This window comes from Hyperolius riggenbachi, chromosome 5 (assembly GCF_040937935.1).
Source record: "Hyperolius riggenbachi isolate aHypRig1 chromosome 5, aHypRig1.pri, whole genome shotgun sequence".
NCBI lineage: Eukaryota > Metazoa > Chordata > Amphibia > Anura > Hyperoliidae > Hyperolius > Hyperolius riggenbachi.
Genome location: NC_090650.1, coordinates 58,073,467 through 58,088,817, shown reverse-complemented (window position 1 = coordinate 58,088,817; position 15,351 = coordinate 58,073,467). Strand labels below are relative to the sequence as shown.

The 15,351-nt window shown below is 43.7% G+C and overlaps 1 protein-coding gene across 27 annotated transcripts in view; it reads right to left on the bottom strand.

Annotated features, from left to right (window-relative positions):
- The window catches only part of PARD3 (par-3 family cell polarity regulator), a 771,876-nt gene that overhangs the window by 560,319 nt on the left and 196,206 nt on the right, over positions 1–15,351 (bottom strand). The window contains exon 1 of one of the 27 annotated variants that reach the window (XM_068235751.1): positions 10,546–10,617. The exons of the other annotated variants lie outside the window; for them this stretch is intronic. Within the exon in view, the coding sequence (XP_068091852.1) occupies positions 10,546–10,587 (42 nt within the window). The 5' untranslated portion in view covers positions 10,588–10,617. Of the gene's footprint in view, positions 1–10,545; positions 10,618–15,351 lie in introns of those variants that run through there. 27 annotated transcript variants of the gene reach the window in all.

Here is a 15,351-nt window from a genome sequence, read left to right as displayed (position 1 = left end):
GATTGCGCGGCTCTGACAGGACGTAGATTTCAACACTGGAGCCACGCCGATTGCCTTACATTGATGGAAAAGGTCAGGAGCCAATTAAACCGGTTCCTGACCAGTGCACAGTGCTCTGCCGTCATAGCGATGGCAGAGAGAGAGGGGCCTGCAGCGAAGGGAGAACTGTGTGACCAGCGATTTGTCGGTAAGCGCCGTTTTGTAGTATCAGCAGTCTCTGGTCCTCAAGGGTACGCAAGGGGTTAACTAGCAACTGACCTGAGAGGGATACAGAGACTGCCATATTTATTTACTTTTAAACAATGCACATTGCCTGGTTGGCCTGTTGATTCCCTGCTTCTAATACTTGTGGCCATAGACTCCAAACACGCATGCAAATCAGAAGTTTGACTCAAAGGTCAACTGAAGTGAAAAACATATGAAGGCTGCCATATTTATTTCCTTTTCAACAATACCAGTTGCCTGGCCACCCTACTGATCTATTTGGTCGCAGTAGTGTCCGAATCACACCAGAAACAAGCATGCAGCTAATCTTGTCAGATCTGACAAGTCCAGAAACATCTGATCTGCTGCATGCTTTGCTCAGGGTCTATGGCTAAAAGTGTTAGGGGCAGAGGATAAGCAGGACAACCAAGCAACTGGTATTACCTAAAAGGAAATAAATGTGGCAGCCTCCATATCCCTCTCGCTTCAGTTGTCCTTTAAAGAGAAACCGTGACCAAAAATTGAACTTCATCCCAATCAGTAGCTGATACCCCCCTTTTTACATGCGAAATCTATTCCTTTTCACAAACTGATCATCAGGGGGCGCTGAATGGCTAATATTGTGGTGAAAGCCCTCCCACAAGAAACTCTGCGGACCATGGTTCTGGCAGTTTCCTGTCTGTGCACCTTGTTGCATTGTGGGAAATAGCTGTTTCCAACTGTCAAAAAAGTAAGCAGCAGCTACATCACCTGCCAGCAGTAAAAATGTCACCATATGATAAATGTCAGAATGTAAATCAGGGAGAGGAATGATTTTACAATGGGCAAACACTGACTAAATCATTTATACATAATTATTGTAGAAATGAAGCACTTTTTTATTACAGTATTTTCACTGGAGTTTCTCTTTAAAGAGACTCTGAAACTAATCTAACTCCACTTGTTTAATGTTAAACCGTATAAATCCTGCTAAACCGCCGCTATCCCGCGGCAAAACGAGGGGGTTTAGACCCCCCAAATCCCCTCTGTTTAGTCCGGGGAGCACTTCTTGATGAGGTAGAGCTAATGGCTGTAGCTCTGCCTCAGCGCGCCAATCCCCGCCTCTCCCCCGCCCCTCTCAATCTGCCTGCACAGAGAGGGGTGGGGAGAGGCGGAGATCCCCGCGGCAACTGACTCGCATGGAGGCAGAGTTGCAGCTCTGCGCTCTGCCTCCATGAGCAGCAAAATCCACGACCAAGAAAGTAGTGGATTTTGCAGGGGGGGGGATTTGAGACCCCTCATTTTGCCGCGGGATAGCGGGGGTTTAGCAGGGTTTATACTGTTTAACATTAAACAAGTGGAGTTTGACTCGCTTCAGAGTCTCTTTAAGTTTGACCGTTTTAGCCGCATGCTTGTGTCAGGTATGCGATTCAAACACGAATGATGCATGTAAGATCAGCAAGATGCCAGGCAACTTGTATTGTTTAGAAGGAAATGAATATGGCAGCCTCCATATTTCTCAGGTCAATTGTCCTTTAATCTTAAAAGAGAAGAATCCCGCTGCACCGGCCGTGGATTAGAAGTCCAATTTTTATTAAGCAATGTAGACAAATAGCATAAAATAGCTCATGCGTATCGGAGCTTGGTTTTAACTCGGATAAGCGTGAGCTGTTTTATGCTGTTTGTCTACATTGCTTAATAAAAACTGGACTTTTCATCCACGGCCGGTGCAGCGGGATTTTTCTCTTCTACGATAAATATGGCTTGCTGGTGTCCTGCTCCCGACCTAGGAGTGGAGTGGTTGTAGCGACCTGCCCAGTTTCATCTTTTCTGTCCATTAATCTATCGAAACTCCCTAGGTTCAGCAATCTCTAAGCAAGCCTCTGTAGGCCCCTGGCCAATCACTACGGGTTTTCTCCGGAGATGAAGCTACAAGTAAACATGTAAGCTACCCGTTACAATGTTCCATTGTTGGAAACTGTATTAGTTATGGCTTTAGCTGTAAACAGAGAAACTAGTTTAACCATGGCTTCTGTCTTTCTTCACACCTAAACGCTGGAGCCTGCCTAGGCTCTTAGACATGCTCAGCACATCACTAGAAGCCAAATTCATTTGCTCTTTAGTGAAGATAAATGGATCTGCCGAGTGGCACCGGCTCAGAGTGAAATACTGGCGTTCAAACTCCCCAGCCTTTCCTTCTGACTAAAAATGAAACATATCACTCATTTGATATTCCTCACTTCATCTTGATCGATGGGAACTTGATTTCTATGTAAAACTCCCGGTAATGCTTCCTGAGTGATGTAGAGAACTCATACAAAGCAGCCAAAACTTTTAAGAAATACTAAAAGCAAAAAGATAGGCTACTACACATGGGCAGATCCGTTTGTGCCATCAGCCTTTCCAATAAGACTTCCCACTGGAGGCTGGAGTTAGTGTCAAAGCATCACACACATGGAGGTCAGTGTGAAGATCGGTTAGCTGTAAGCATTTTCACACATTTCCTTTTTTAAATAATTCTCTTAACAGTAGTGAATACCAGCCAATAAAAATCCATGGAAATAAAGGAAGCTGGCATTTGGGTCGCCAGTGTTTCTCTCAGTTTTATTTATGGCCCTATCTTCACTTCTTGCCTCCTAGTACACTGCAAGGCAGCCAGGCTGTGGGCACTTCCAGAGACTAAACCAGGGGGAGAAACTATAGAGGAAAATGCTTAGCTGCTCTACCTCATGGTAGATACCACCAGCCTCTGCTCCAAACTTACAAAAGGGAGGCTGGACATCTTTATGTCGAAAAATGCACTAAATGAAGTCAGTCCCCTACTTGCGACTCGAACGTTTTATACATGCAAAGTGGTCTTCATGTACAAAATGTACTGTTATCACTATATATTTTTGTTGTTACATGTTGCATACAGTAGGTGATGACAAAGGCAAGTTAAATTACCCACTGCTCTAAAAACATCCGTTTCAACTTTGATCGAGCACTCGGAAGCATATCCTTCGGGGCAACTGCCATAATGGTGGGAGGAAGCATTTGTGCTAGTGCAGTATTTCTCAATATTACTATAGCATATACGGCTTTATTAGTGATTGTGTTGGCCAAGAAACCCCTACTGTTGGCAATATCATGTCCTTTAATGTATAAAAGCTTTTAAAAAAAAATAGCTTCAAGCTTTTCTCTATACTTATAAAAAAAAATAATAATTTTATAAACAAATTGAATCTCTCTCAACACTTACTACATGGAATTGATTGACAATTTCAAGACACACCCCCCCCCCCCCCCCCCCCGGGCCTAAATTTACTACCCCCTGGGGTACGTGTACTTCATGCTGAGAAAATAAGTACCTTGGACCTCGAGAGCTTCAAATGTCAATCATCCTGAGCAGTAAAAAAAAACAGCAGCACACTGACCAGAGGAGCACACATGTGGCAGTGTTTCTGATTAAAACATTGGCCTCAATTCACTAAGATCATGCTGGAGATAAGGCAAGAGAAAACTTGCCACCACACAGCGAGAGTTATCTTATCTCTTCAAGTTACCTCCTCTGTGGTTTAGTTACCTCCTCTGAAGATATTTTCACACGCAGTTAATTAAAAGCATGTCTAACTTAAGAATTCTGTAGTTATTTTAAAGACAAAAGAGTTAACTTTAGGTTTGCCTGCGGTAAAATGTTTCCTGAAAACTACATGCCTTATCACCATGGTGATAACTCTAGAAATGTTATTAAAGACAGGAGATAAGCTTAGTGAATTGAGGTCATTGTCCATTTGAGCCGGGGTGCTGCAACCCACGGGAAACCAACCCCCAACAATATTAACATCAGGCCCCCTCCTTGGATCCGATAGCTCCACCCCCCATTGGAGGCAGCAAGCCAGGTCACTTCCAGCTGGGGGGGGGGGTCCACCCCTTTGCTAGAGCATATGAACCTTCACCATTAGTTCAGGCTGAATTCAGGGGGTCAACTCCGCTTTCACTGTGTACTTGTGATTGGGAAAAAAACTTAGTTCAAAGAAGGTCTAGGTAAGGTTTATCCATGAAACTCAATGCTCTACTTTCCTCAAATATTCAGCAGGTGTCTAGTTGAGGGGGTGGGGGGGGGGGGGTGGAGCCTAGCATGGTATCGGCAGCCATTATTAATAAATGGTAATAAGTATATTTTACAGGTACCGGTCTATAAATGTGCCATGAACCTGATATTATTAAGGGCCTTTATGGAAAATGTTTATCTGTTAATTGTATGTTGTAAGAGGTCATCTCTGCATTTTTTGACTTTCATATATCTTGGCTATGCAGTCAAGAAGGTTGCCTCTTAAAGGGACACTTAAGTCAAACAAAAAAAATGAGTTTTACTCACCTGGGGCTTCCAATAGCCCCCTGCAGCTGTCCGGTACCCTCGCCGTCTCCCTCCGATCCTCCTGGCCCCGCCAGCAGCCACTTCCTGTTTCGGTGACAGGAGCTGACAGGCTGGGGACGCGAGTGATTCTTCGCGTTCCCAGACACATTAGCACCCTCTATGCTGCTATATGGTATATGATATATGCTATAGCAGCTTAGATGGCGCTATTGTGGCCAGTAACGCGAAGAATCACTCGCGTCCCCAGCCTGTCAGCTCCTGTCACCGAAACAGGAAGTGGCTGCCGGCGGGGCCAGGAGGATTGGAGGGAGACGGCGAGGGCACCGGACAGCTGCAGTGGGCTATTGGAAGCCCTAGGTGAGTAAAACTCATTTTTTTTGTTTGACTTAAGTGTCCCTTTAATTTGAATGCAGTTAAACACAAATTAGAAGAACAAGAAGTATAAGCAATTTGGAAATTCTGACATGTCCTGTGAATTCATGCGAAATGCGTTGTGTAATAAGCAAACAGCGCCAGTGATTGACTATGAAGCCATAGCATGCATTTGGTAGAAGACTGCTCACAGCTACTAGCCCAGCTAGTGCTGAACTTTGCATGGCTGCTTAATATGCCAATTACTGGGCTCTGCTTTGAAGGGTTCCTGTATGACAGCTTTCCACTGCTACAAGTGGAAGCTGGGTTTATTACAGAAAGGTGGCAGATCATTTCAAAATTCATTGCGTCGGCTCAAAGGGGCTTACTTGCTTCCACTGACACTTTTTGGGATAAGATTTTGAAAGGCTGGCTTCAATTAAGGCCTCGATGCCCAAGGCAGAGAGAAAGTGAGAGCTCAGTAATAAGTTGTCAACAGCCTATTTGTCCTTTAATCTGTGCAGCGAGAAAGGAGGAGAGAGAGAGCAAAAAGGATGGGGGAGAAAATAGTACTAGAGGACAAAAAAAAAAACCTTAAAAACAGAAGACAAATTTTGATTCTTCTCAATAAACCTTTCTACCAGCTTAAAAATAAATTAAAAAAAAAAAAAACACAAAAACCCACAAAAATTGCCTGATCTGGGTGAAGCCGTTGGGTTTGGAGGGAATGGTATCTGAGAAACTGTTCCTAGGGTGAAAGTTTAGGTCTCTTTTGCACAATCATACAGTTAAGCCTATTGATTGCTGGGCACCAGGTGCCTTTCGGCTGTAACTAAATGTAGCCGAGTAGCAGTATTTGTAACCCCCTCCCACCCCCCCACACTTGTCAGTGCTTGTTACATGGTGCAATTAACTAGGCAAAAACAAAAAACGTATCATGCACCGAAGTGCTCAGATGTAACCAGGGATGTTACATCCGACTACAACTCCTCAGTTTACGAAACCACCGACTTCAGGTACCTAAACGTTGCTCCAAGTCCTTGACTCCGACTCCACATCCCTGGATGTAACTCAATGTGGGGGCCGCCTCTCCACTGCCTGTGCTGAGTGCTAGCAAGTGCCAAGTCGGTGCATGGGAGAAGCAGAGAGGCAGTAAATTAATGGAAACATAATCAGAGTCACAGTTGGTCAATGAATAAACAGTTTGGTAGCCCTTGTGTCTCTCAACAGAATGGGTGGGAGGCAAGTGGTGTGAGGATAAACCCTTAGGTAGACAGGAAACCGGGATCTATGGTAGTTAGGAGGTTTAGACATTGGTCTAGCAACAGGTCCTAGATTCTAATCTCACCAGGGACTTTTTCAGCATAACAGCTCCTCAAGTTTAAGCGTGTTCCTTTCATCACATTACTCCACTGAGGGTTGGCCACCACCCCTAGGAAGGCACATGGTTGGTCACTGACCCGGCTACAACTAATGAAGTGTGTGTGTGTGTGGGGGAGGGGGGGGTAGGGGAGAACACACAGGACAGCAAGCATCAGGTTGTGTGAGAAGCAGTCTACTCCACATGATAGGTAGCGAGAGGTCCAGAGACTTGCTGATAAAACTTCAGAAGGACTTGTGCATGTTGACAACTAACGTCGCCCTTCCGGAATCGCCTGATCCCCTTGGGCGACATCATTGGCCCAGGCTGCACACACGCATGGCAGCTGAGTAGCTGACAATGTTTTGTGTTGCTATGGGGAAGGAAGGACGAACAGCGCATGCATGACACCCCGTGGGGAAGGGGCACAGACAACGGGATCATTGGAGCTGGAGTTGAATATATTCATCCAGCGGAACATTTGCGGGTTTACGCTGTTGAGTGCCGTACACACGCCTGATTGTCGGCTGAGGTTGTTATCAGTCACCTCAGCCAATTTAAAGTCATGCATGTGTACTAATTTTAATACATTTACATACACTTAATACAAAGACTAAGCAAACCCGTCTAATCGTTAGAATTTTTAAATTTAAAAAAAGTACCAAAAAAAAAAAAACTGGGCGGTTTTTTTTTTTTTTCATAATTTCTGAAAAGTGCCTTTAACCGTCACATGGTGGCTTGGTTTTCCAAACCAGAAGGTCAAACGATAAGAGCTCTTTAAATATTGTATACACTAGAGTGTGAGTCTCGAAATTTAGGTCTGACTCACTAAATCAAAGTACAGGGGTCAACTTATACATGAGTCATGAGCAACAGTGAGTAGTGTGTGCACTTTTCGTGACATTCCCAACTGCAGCATTTTAGACTTTCATGATAAAGGAAATAAAGCACAGGTCTGAAAGTCTTGGCCACAGCAATTAACAAGGAAATGGGCAGGGGGGAAATACTGGGCTGCATAAAAGGGAGTGAATAATTGCAGCACTTGGGAGCCTGGAGGAGGTATTGGCTGCACTTGAGGGACAGGAGGGGTTAATGGCTGCAATACGGTATGCAGTGCAGTCATTAACCCCTCTTGGGCCCCAAGTGCAGGTGTTAATTCTTCCTAATCCCAAAGTGCAGGCATTAACTTTGCTGGGTAGACTTATACTTGAGTCAAAAAATTTCAGTTTAAGAGGGTAAAATATGTGGGTTGACTTATACACGAGGTCGACTTGTATTCGAGTATATACAGTAAATAAGCCAAGGCATCAAGATCAAGAGGAGAACATGACAGACTATTTCATAATGTTCTCTGACTTCAAACTATCACTTCAGAGCAAGAATTGCCAATCTATGTGCAAAATATGCAGCTATAACGAGATCTTCACAGAAAGATCTCAGGTATAAATTGGATGTGGAGAAAAAGAAAAAAAAAATCTATATATTTAAAAAAAAACTTCACTCCTGTCCTGCGGTTATAAACCCCTCCCAGTAAATCCTTCCACAAGTCCCGCGATTACAGGAAATAATGTTTGAGATGCCATGGGCCTGCAAAGACAACTCGCAATCAATTAAACTTGTCAGCGGTGAAACTCAATTTTCTCCGCTCCATGTGGAGGTGAATATACAGAACAGATTGATAATTCCTGTCGCGAGTGTGCCTGAGTGTTCCTAGGCAACATCCCTTCATCATCTTCTGTGACAAATACAAGCAGAAGAGCTTAAACTGCAGGCTGATGGAGTTGTGAATACTAATGACTCGCCAAAGAAGGGCATTAGAATGCTGACTTCCAAAGTGTTTGTGACAGACGCTCCGAAAAGTTACTTCCATTTATTCATTATGAAACAATCCCAGGCAAGAGCCCGGCACAATTAGCAGCGGACCACCAAGAGAAGTTTCCAGTATTCTCACTAAAGCCAAGGACAAACCAGGAGTTCCAGGAACGACGGCTGAGGGCAAACTCCACTTTTAATAAGTAACTTCTGATGCAAAAATAAAATACAGCAAAGTTCCTGCTCTCCAGAACTCAACAGGCAACCAGAAGTCTCAACTAACTGGCATGCCTGAGGGGCATAATGGGGACAGTGCTTTGGGGGGTTTGCAGGGCATTGTAGGGGAGAAAATAATGGAGTTTCCAGGTGCTGTCTTCTACCCTTCCTGTAGCTGCCTTCGGCTTTACGGCACCAATGCAGGGCTCCTAGTCTGTCACCTGATCCAATGCAGGTCAATTGACAAACCCAGAGCCATAGAGAGGACATCCGAAAGCCCCTAGGAACTGAAGGGTAGAAGACTGTCTGGAGGCTGATATTTTCAGCTGGGGGGGGATGCACTGCCACACAGGGCAGGTAATGTATAAATGCACACATATACTACAATAACAGCAGCGAGGCAGCAGTTGCAGCGGACTCAACCCATTCCCAAGAGAATTCATGCTGAAATTGATCGAGAATAGGCCTGTGGTGTATGGGCAGCCAACAGATCTCTCTCTAATCATGTTTAATTAGAGAGAGACTTGTGTCTTGGTTGAATCTACCCATCATCGCTAGATGCATAGCTATCTTTACACTAGCGTGGCAAATTATCATAGGAAACTGGGGACATTCAGACTGTAAATCTGACCATTTTAAGGTGGCCACTAATGATCCAATCTTTTTCATCCAATTTTACTAAAACCTATGTATTACAAGGGAAAACTGAGTGAATGTACTGACTGAAAATTTAGGCAGTCCCTTATATTACATATAAATGGTGACAAGGAATGAAAAACATTGGACCATTAGTGGCCACCATTAGGCTTACTTTATACTGCTGAACCATTACCTGGAGCAAATGGCAGCAAACCAACATAGTGGCTAAAAAGCACGAGTACCTATGTGCTTATTAACCTACATGTTAATCTGATGCCATTTGGCTAAAGAAAAAAAAAGCAGATGGGTAGCTAAAGAGAGCTGCAGCCACTGTCAGGCATTGTGGGAAATATCACTGCAAAAATTGCATTGTGGGTAAGAGCCTTTAATGAAAGTTTGAACCCTCCCACACACTATCCAAAACATAAAAAAGGTCTAGCCAGAGTTCTGCTTTAAGCTGTGAAAAACACACACATTAAGTCAGATAAGTGGGACTCCGCTGCTGTGTAAGGGATTACAGATAATCATTACTCTTAGTGGTATAAAACATGTTTATCTACAATTATAACTGTTCAGCACCAGGCTCTGCTAATTGCCAAATGTTAACACTGTAATTATAACAGTGTGTCATCAACAAACCGCTCTTGTGGTCAGAATTATCCCTCCATCTCATCCGAGAATAAACATAGAAACAAAAGCTTTATTTCTGCAAGAATATAGTTTTCTGCAAGCAGGAGAAGAATATTTATTAAATGGCAGGTTGGTTTTGCATTGCAGTGAGTTACCAACACAGCATTAAAAGGAAATAGATTTATATCAAAGCAAAATATTCATGTGCTCTAGGTGACTGCCTTCCTATCATCGGCTGAAATGTAGTTTAAGTTTTGAAAGCCAAAAATAATTCAGCTGGAAGCCCAATCCCCATAGCAGAGCCGATATGTCAACCCCATCAAAGCAGAAACTTCTAAGAAATCAGATGAAGAGCGTTGTTTATTGTGCGCTAGTATTGCATGTTTGATGTTTCCCTGGTCTCACTTAGGCACAACTTGCTTATATATCATTTTTATCTCTGTATAAAGTCCTCCATTAGCTAATGTCAAACAAATGACTTTCAAAAGGAAACGAAAGGTACATGTTTGAGCAGGAGCGTCAGAGGAAGAGAACCTTCCAGGAAAAACTACCAATTGTGTGAGTATTCTGGAGACAGACGTGTGCTGCTGCCACAGGTGGTCTGAATGAGCACCAGAACAGAGTGTGGTAAATGGGGTGCGTAAAGGTAAACGGCCATAAGCGCAGCATGATGTTTGCTAGACATAACCAAACAATCTTCTCCTGTACCCAACCTTGTTCAAACCATGAATCTTCACCTGGTTAGTAACTCCTTTCCTACCTTATGTCTTGCCCTATATGGCAACCTTTTTTCATGATCAACATAGGATCTGACCCTTTTAACCTGGTTTATCCAGTTTCCTGATTAACTGGTGAAACTATTTACAACCAAAATCTTACCCAAAATAATAAACCTAGCCTAATAAACCTAGGCTAATTCTAAGTGGCCTCACAATCCAAGTCTCCCCATTATCCTAGCTTACCCACCCTAGATACTTTGTATTTCAATAATTACCTTTGAGTGCAGAGTGCCAGTAAATCCAGCATCAGCTTCCATGGAGGCACAACTGCCAACTGATTTTAAAGAGAAACTCCAACCAAGAATTGAACTTCATCCCAATCAGTAGCTGATACCCCTTTTACATGAGAAATCTATTTCTTTTCACAGACAGACCATCAGGGGGCGCTGTATGACGGTTTCTTGTGGGAGGGTTTCACCACAATGCCAGAGTACCGTGGTACTCCTGGCAGTTTCCTGTCTGTGAACCTTGTTGCACTGCGGGAAATAGCTGTTTACAGCTGTTTCCAACTGTTTCCAACTGCCAAAAAAGCATGCAGCAGCTACATCACCTGCCCACAGTAAAAATGTCTCCATGTAATAAATGTCAGAATGTAAATCAGGGGTTTAAAAGATTTTACAATGGGCAAACACTGACTAAATCATTTATACATAATTATTGTAACAATGAAGCACTTTTTATATTACATTATTTTCACTGGAGTTCCTCTAAGTTATGTGCGCACACTACATGGAACTTGGAGGATCATTGTTATGGAGATGAGCATGTGTAGCATATAAAATAACACATGCGATTCCTACATGCAAGTGTAAACCCTCCCTTGCCTTTCACTAACAAAACTGATAAAGCAGGAAAAAATATTTGTTTAAATAACAGGTCAGATCATGTCCATTTAACAGATATGAGGACTTGTGTGGCTTGTGAAAGTGTGGTTATTTAGAAAACAGCAGGAAAAGGAAAGAAAGATGTTGTCTCAAATGCCATGCTAACCTATGGGTGGGGGATATCAAGGGTCAATAACTCAAGCAGGTCTAGCTTCAGCTTTGTTTATTCACAATTGCTCTGCACAGCTGAGAAACGAGTAGCGGTCCTTGTGCTGCATCCCATAATGCACTCTGCTATTATTGCGCTGTGTCTGAGGGATGACCTGACTGCAGTCACTTTCCCACATATTGTGCAGGAGTCATTCAAGGCCTGAGAAAGGCAAATCAGATAAAATCAAGCCGAGAGGCTCATCTGTACTTGGTAATTAGAAGCTAATCACCAACTACCGCTTCAGACAAATCTAATTTCCAACTATTGTAAAAGTGGAAAAAAAAAAGAAAATAAAAGCGAGTACAATTATAAAATCTGTGCAAGATGCAAGTACAAAAAAAAAGCCTCAAATTTCAATTTTATTTCAGAAAGCTCTTAATAACAGAGAACACTTGAGCTCTTTAGAAATTTGGAATTGTAATTTGACAGGCACCTGGGTCCGTGTAGCCCTTTTCATTCACTACCAGACCTCATGCCGTTTCTAGGACTCCATTGTGCCTTTTTCGGTTCCATAAAAATGTCACACAGTAAAAAACCATTATTATTGGTATACAATTCTTTATTACGGTCTACATCTTAGATTGCCACAATTTCCTTCATTTCAAATTCACAGACATGTTCTCCAAATGGAGAAACTAAAAGCTATGACTAGTTCTTAATGTCCAAGCGTCCGGCCGGTGCGGGAGAGCAGCTGACAGGCAGTGAAAACACCCAAGCTGCCCATTTGAAAAAGGCCTTAAAGGGAATGTCCAAGCAAAATAAAAAAATGAGTTTCACTTACCTGGGGCTTCTACCAGTCCCATGCAGCCATCCTGTGCCCTCGTAGTCACTCACTGCTGCTCCAGTCCCCCGCAGGCAGCTTGCCGACCTCGGAGGTCGGGGGCCGCATTGCGTACAACTTTACGCATTCCCGCTAGTGCAGGAACATTAACACATACATTTTTACGCATTACTGGTTCATTGCGTAAAAATTTACGCATTGAACCAGTAACGCGTAAAAATGTATGTGTTAATGTTCCTGCACTAGCGGGAATGCGTAAAAATGTACGCAATGCGTCCCGCTGACCTCCGAGGTCGGCAAGCTGCCAGCGGGGGACTGGAGCAGCAGTGAGTGACTATGAGGGCACAGGATGGCTGCTTGGGGCTGGTAGAAGCCCCAGGTAAGTGAAACTTATTTTGCTTGAACCTTCCCTTTAAAGGACATCAGAGATGAAAATAAACTGATGAGAAAGACAATTGCATTTATCCTCCTCCTCCTAAAAATGGTTAAATTAATTTAAAAAAAAAAGATTAATTTAACTATTTGCAAGTTGAAGATCCCATCTCGGCTCTCTCTGGTTCTACAATGTGAACAGTTCAGTGTCAGCATGCTGCTGGCTGGATATTAATGGTCAATGTCCTTCTGGTGCTATGCACTCCACTGCGCGCTCCTCCAGAGACCTATATAAAACATCTCCACATAGTGTGATACTGTATAACCATTCAATAATCAAATGCTCCACAGTGCGGGTGCGAGTGATAACCATGTCCACACGTGATCCCCACCACCCTAGAGGTCAAAAAGGCTTACCAGATGTAGACCACCATGATTCAGGGGGCAATCTCACATTCATTAATATGTATCACTCAGAGCATCAGTGATCATATCCAGCTCCAATAAAAAATTCCTTTAATAAAAGCATAATAGCGAGTCATAGCAGCAAATCTCTCCAGAATCAGACGCGTCTCCAATACTGGCTCCGCCCTACGCGTTTCGTCACCAGGACTCATCAGGAGCGTAGGGCGGAGCCAGTACGCCTGACGTAGTTCACGTGGGTCGCAGTGCGGAAGTCCGGTGTCGCGGGAGCCTGGAGAGCGGGACGCCGCGGAAAGGCTATTGGAGACGCGTCTGATGCTGGAGAGACTTGCCGCTATGACTCGCTATTCTACCCCTAAAGGGAGTCTGTAAGTTACGCAAGTGCGCAAGAGGCGCAGTGTGTATTTTAACACTGGATTGACATGCTGCGTGATGATTTTATTTTATGCTTTTATTAAAGGAATTTTTTATTGGAACTGGATATGATCACTGATGCTCTGAGTGATACATATTAATGAATGTGAGATTGCCACCTGAATCAGGGTGGTCTACATCTGGTGAGCCTTTTTGACCTCTAGGGTGGTGGGGATCACGTGTGGACACGGTTATCACTCGCACCCGCACTGTGGAGCATTTGAGTATTGAATGGTTATACAGTATCACACTATGTGGAGATGTTTTATACAGGTCTCTGGAGGAGCGCGCAGTGGAGTGCATAGCACCAAAAGGACATTGACTTTTTTACAGGAGGAACCACAGCGCACTCATTGGACTTTATGTGACATTTATGGTGATATTTATGGTGATATTTATATTGTCTTGCCTGATTTGCTTATTAATTGCACTAATAGGTAGTTGACTAGTAACTGGGCAGCGCAGCAGTTTTGAAAGTGATTGGATATTGATTGTAGCAAACAAAGGAATGTAAACAAAAGATGGTATGGACTCCTCAGATCCAGCCAGAAGCTTAAAGGACATCAAAGGTGAAAATAAACTGATGAGAAAAACAATTGTATTTATTCTCCTCCCAAAAATGTTTTTTTTTTTAGCTATCCCACAGATTTAAAGGGGAACTGAAGTAAGAGGTATACGGAGGCTGCCATATTTATTTCCTTTTAATCAATACCAGTTGTCTGGCAGCCCTGCTGATCCTCTGCCTCTAATACTATTAGCCATAGCCCCTGAACAAGCATGCAGCAGATCACGTGTTTCAGACTTTAAAGTCAGATCTGACAAGACTAGCTGCATGCTTGTTTCTGGTGTTATTCAGATACTACTGCAGAGAAATAGACCAGTGGGGCTGCCAGGCAACTGGTATTGATTAAAAAGAAATAAATATGGCAGCCTCCGTATACCTCTTACTTCAGTTCCCCTTTAAATCTAGTTTTCAAATTTTTACTTTTTCATTGCATCTGATCAATAACACCTTCATTGCAGTATGCCAGAGTTCAAATCTATGAATTGTTCAGCCTTTTTATCACTTTCCTGCTCTCAGAAGCTATTTACTGACAGGAAAGTGTTTTATGGCTGTTACTTATCAGTGAAGGTTATGCTATAGTCTGACCCGGACAGAATCTGGCAATTACATACCCGATGTTTAACGCTTTCAGGAAGAGAAAGAACTAAAGGAACACAGCCTAGTCATTTGTGTGCTTTGCACTATACATTCACTTGTTTATCTCATCATGTCACATCGGTTGTCCTTTAAAGAGAACATAAATAAAAGAATGGATACTTACCCGGGACTTCCTCTAGCCCCATGATCACCGTTGCCTCCTTCACCGTTGCCTCCTTCACTGCGGTCCCGGCCACTCCGTTAGTCTGCTATCTCACCTGGTATTAGGGCTCCAGTCGGGGGCCCCTGCGCATGTTCACCAGGCCGAACACTTACCCTTGTCACCAGGAGCATTCTGCGCCGGTGCGGATAGTGCTTCACAGGTACAAAAAGTTCCTGCCGACGGAAGAGCAATGGGGGTGCGGCCCCAAAGCCCATGTGCAGCGGATTTCGACTGGCCCGACTGGAGCCGGTGTTCTCCCCAGAAATGTTTTCAAACCAGTGTTCTCCCCAGAAATTTTTCCAACCGGGTGGCACGAAAAAGTAGCCCGGTGGGGAAGAATGCAGGTTCGGCGCTTCTCTGCATAACTCTGCTTAAAGCATAAGAGGCAGAGGAGGAGGCAAGACGATGATAGCCGGGTGGTCCCCAAAATTAGCCAAGTGGAGCACTTGACTAAAAGAGCCTGGGGAGAACACTCAGCCCCATTACCAAGCAAGACTGCAAACTAATGGAGTGGGTGGGGAGGATGACGAGGACTGTGCACATGGGACTGGTGGAAGTCACAGGTAAGTATCACTTTCTTACTTCATCCCAGCTACCCAGTAACCAAACTCTCAAATGAGGGGGGGAAACTT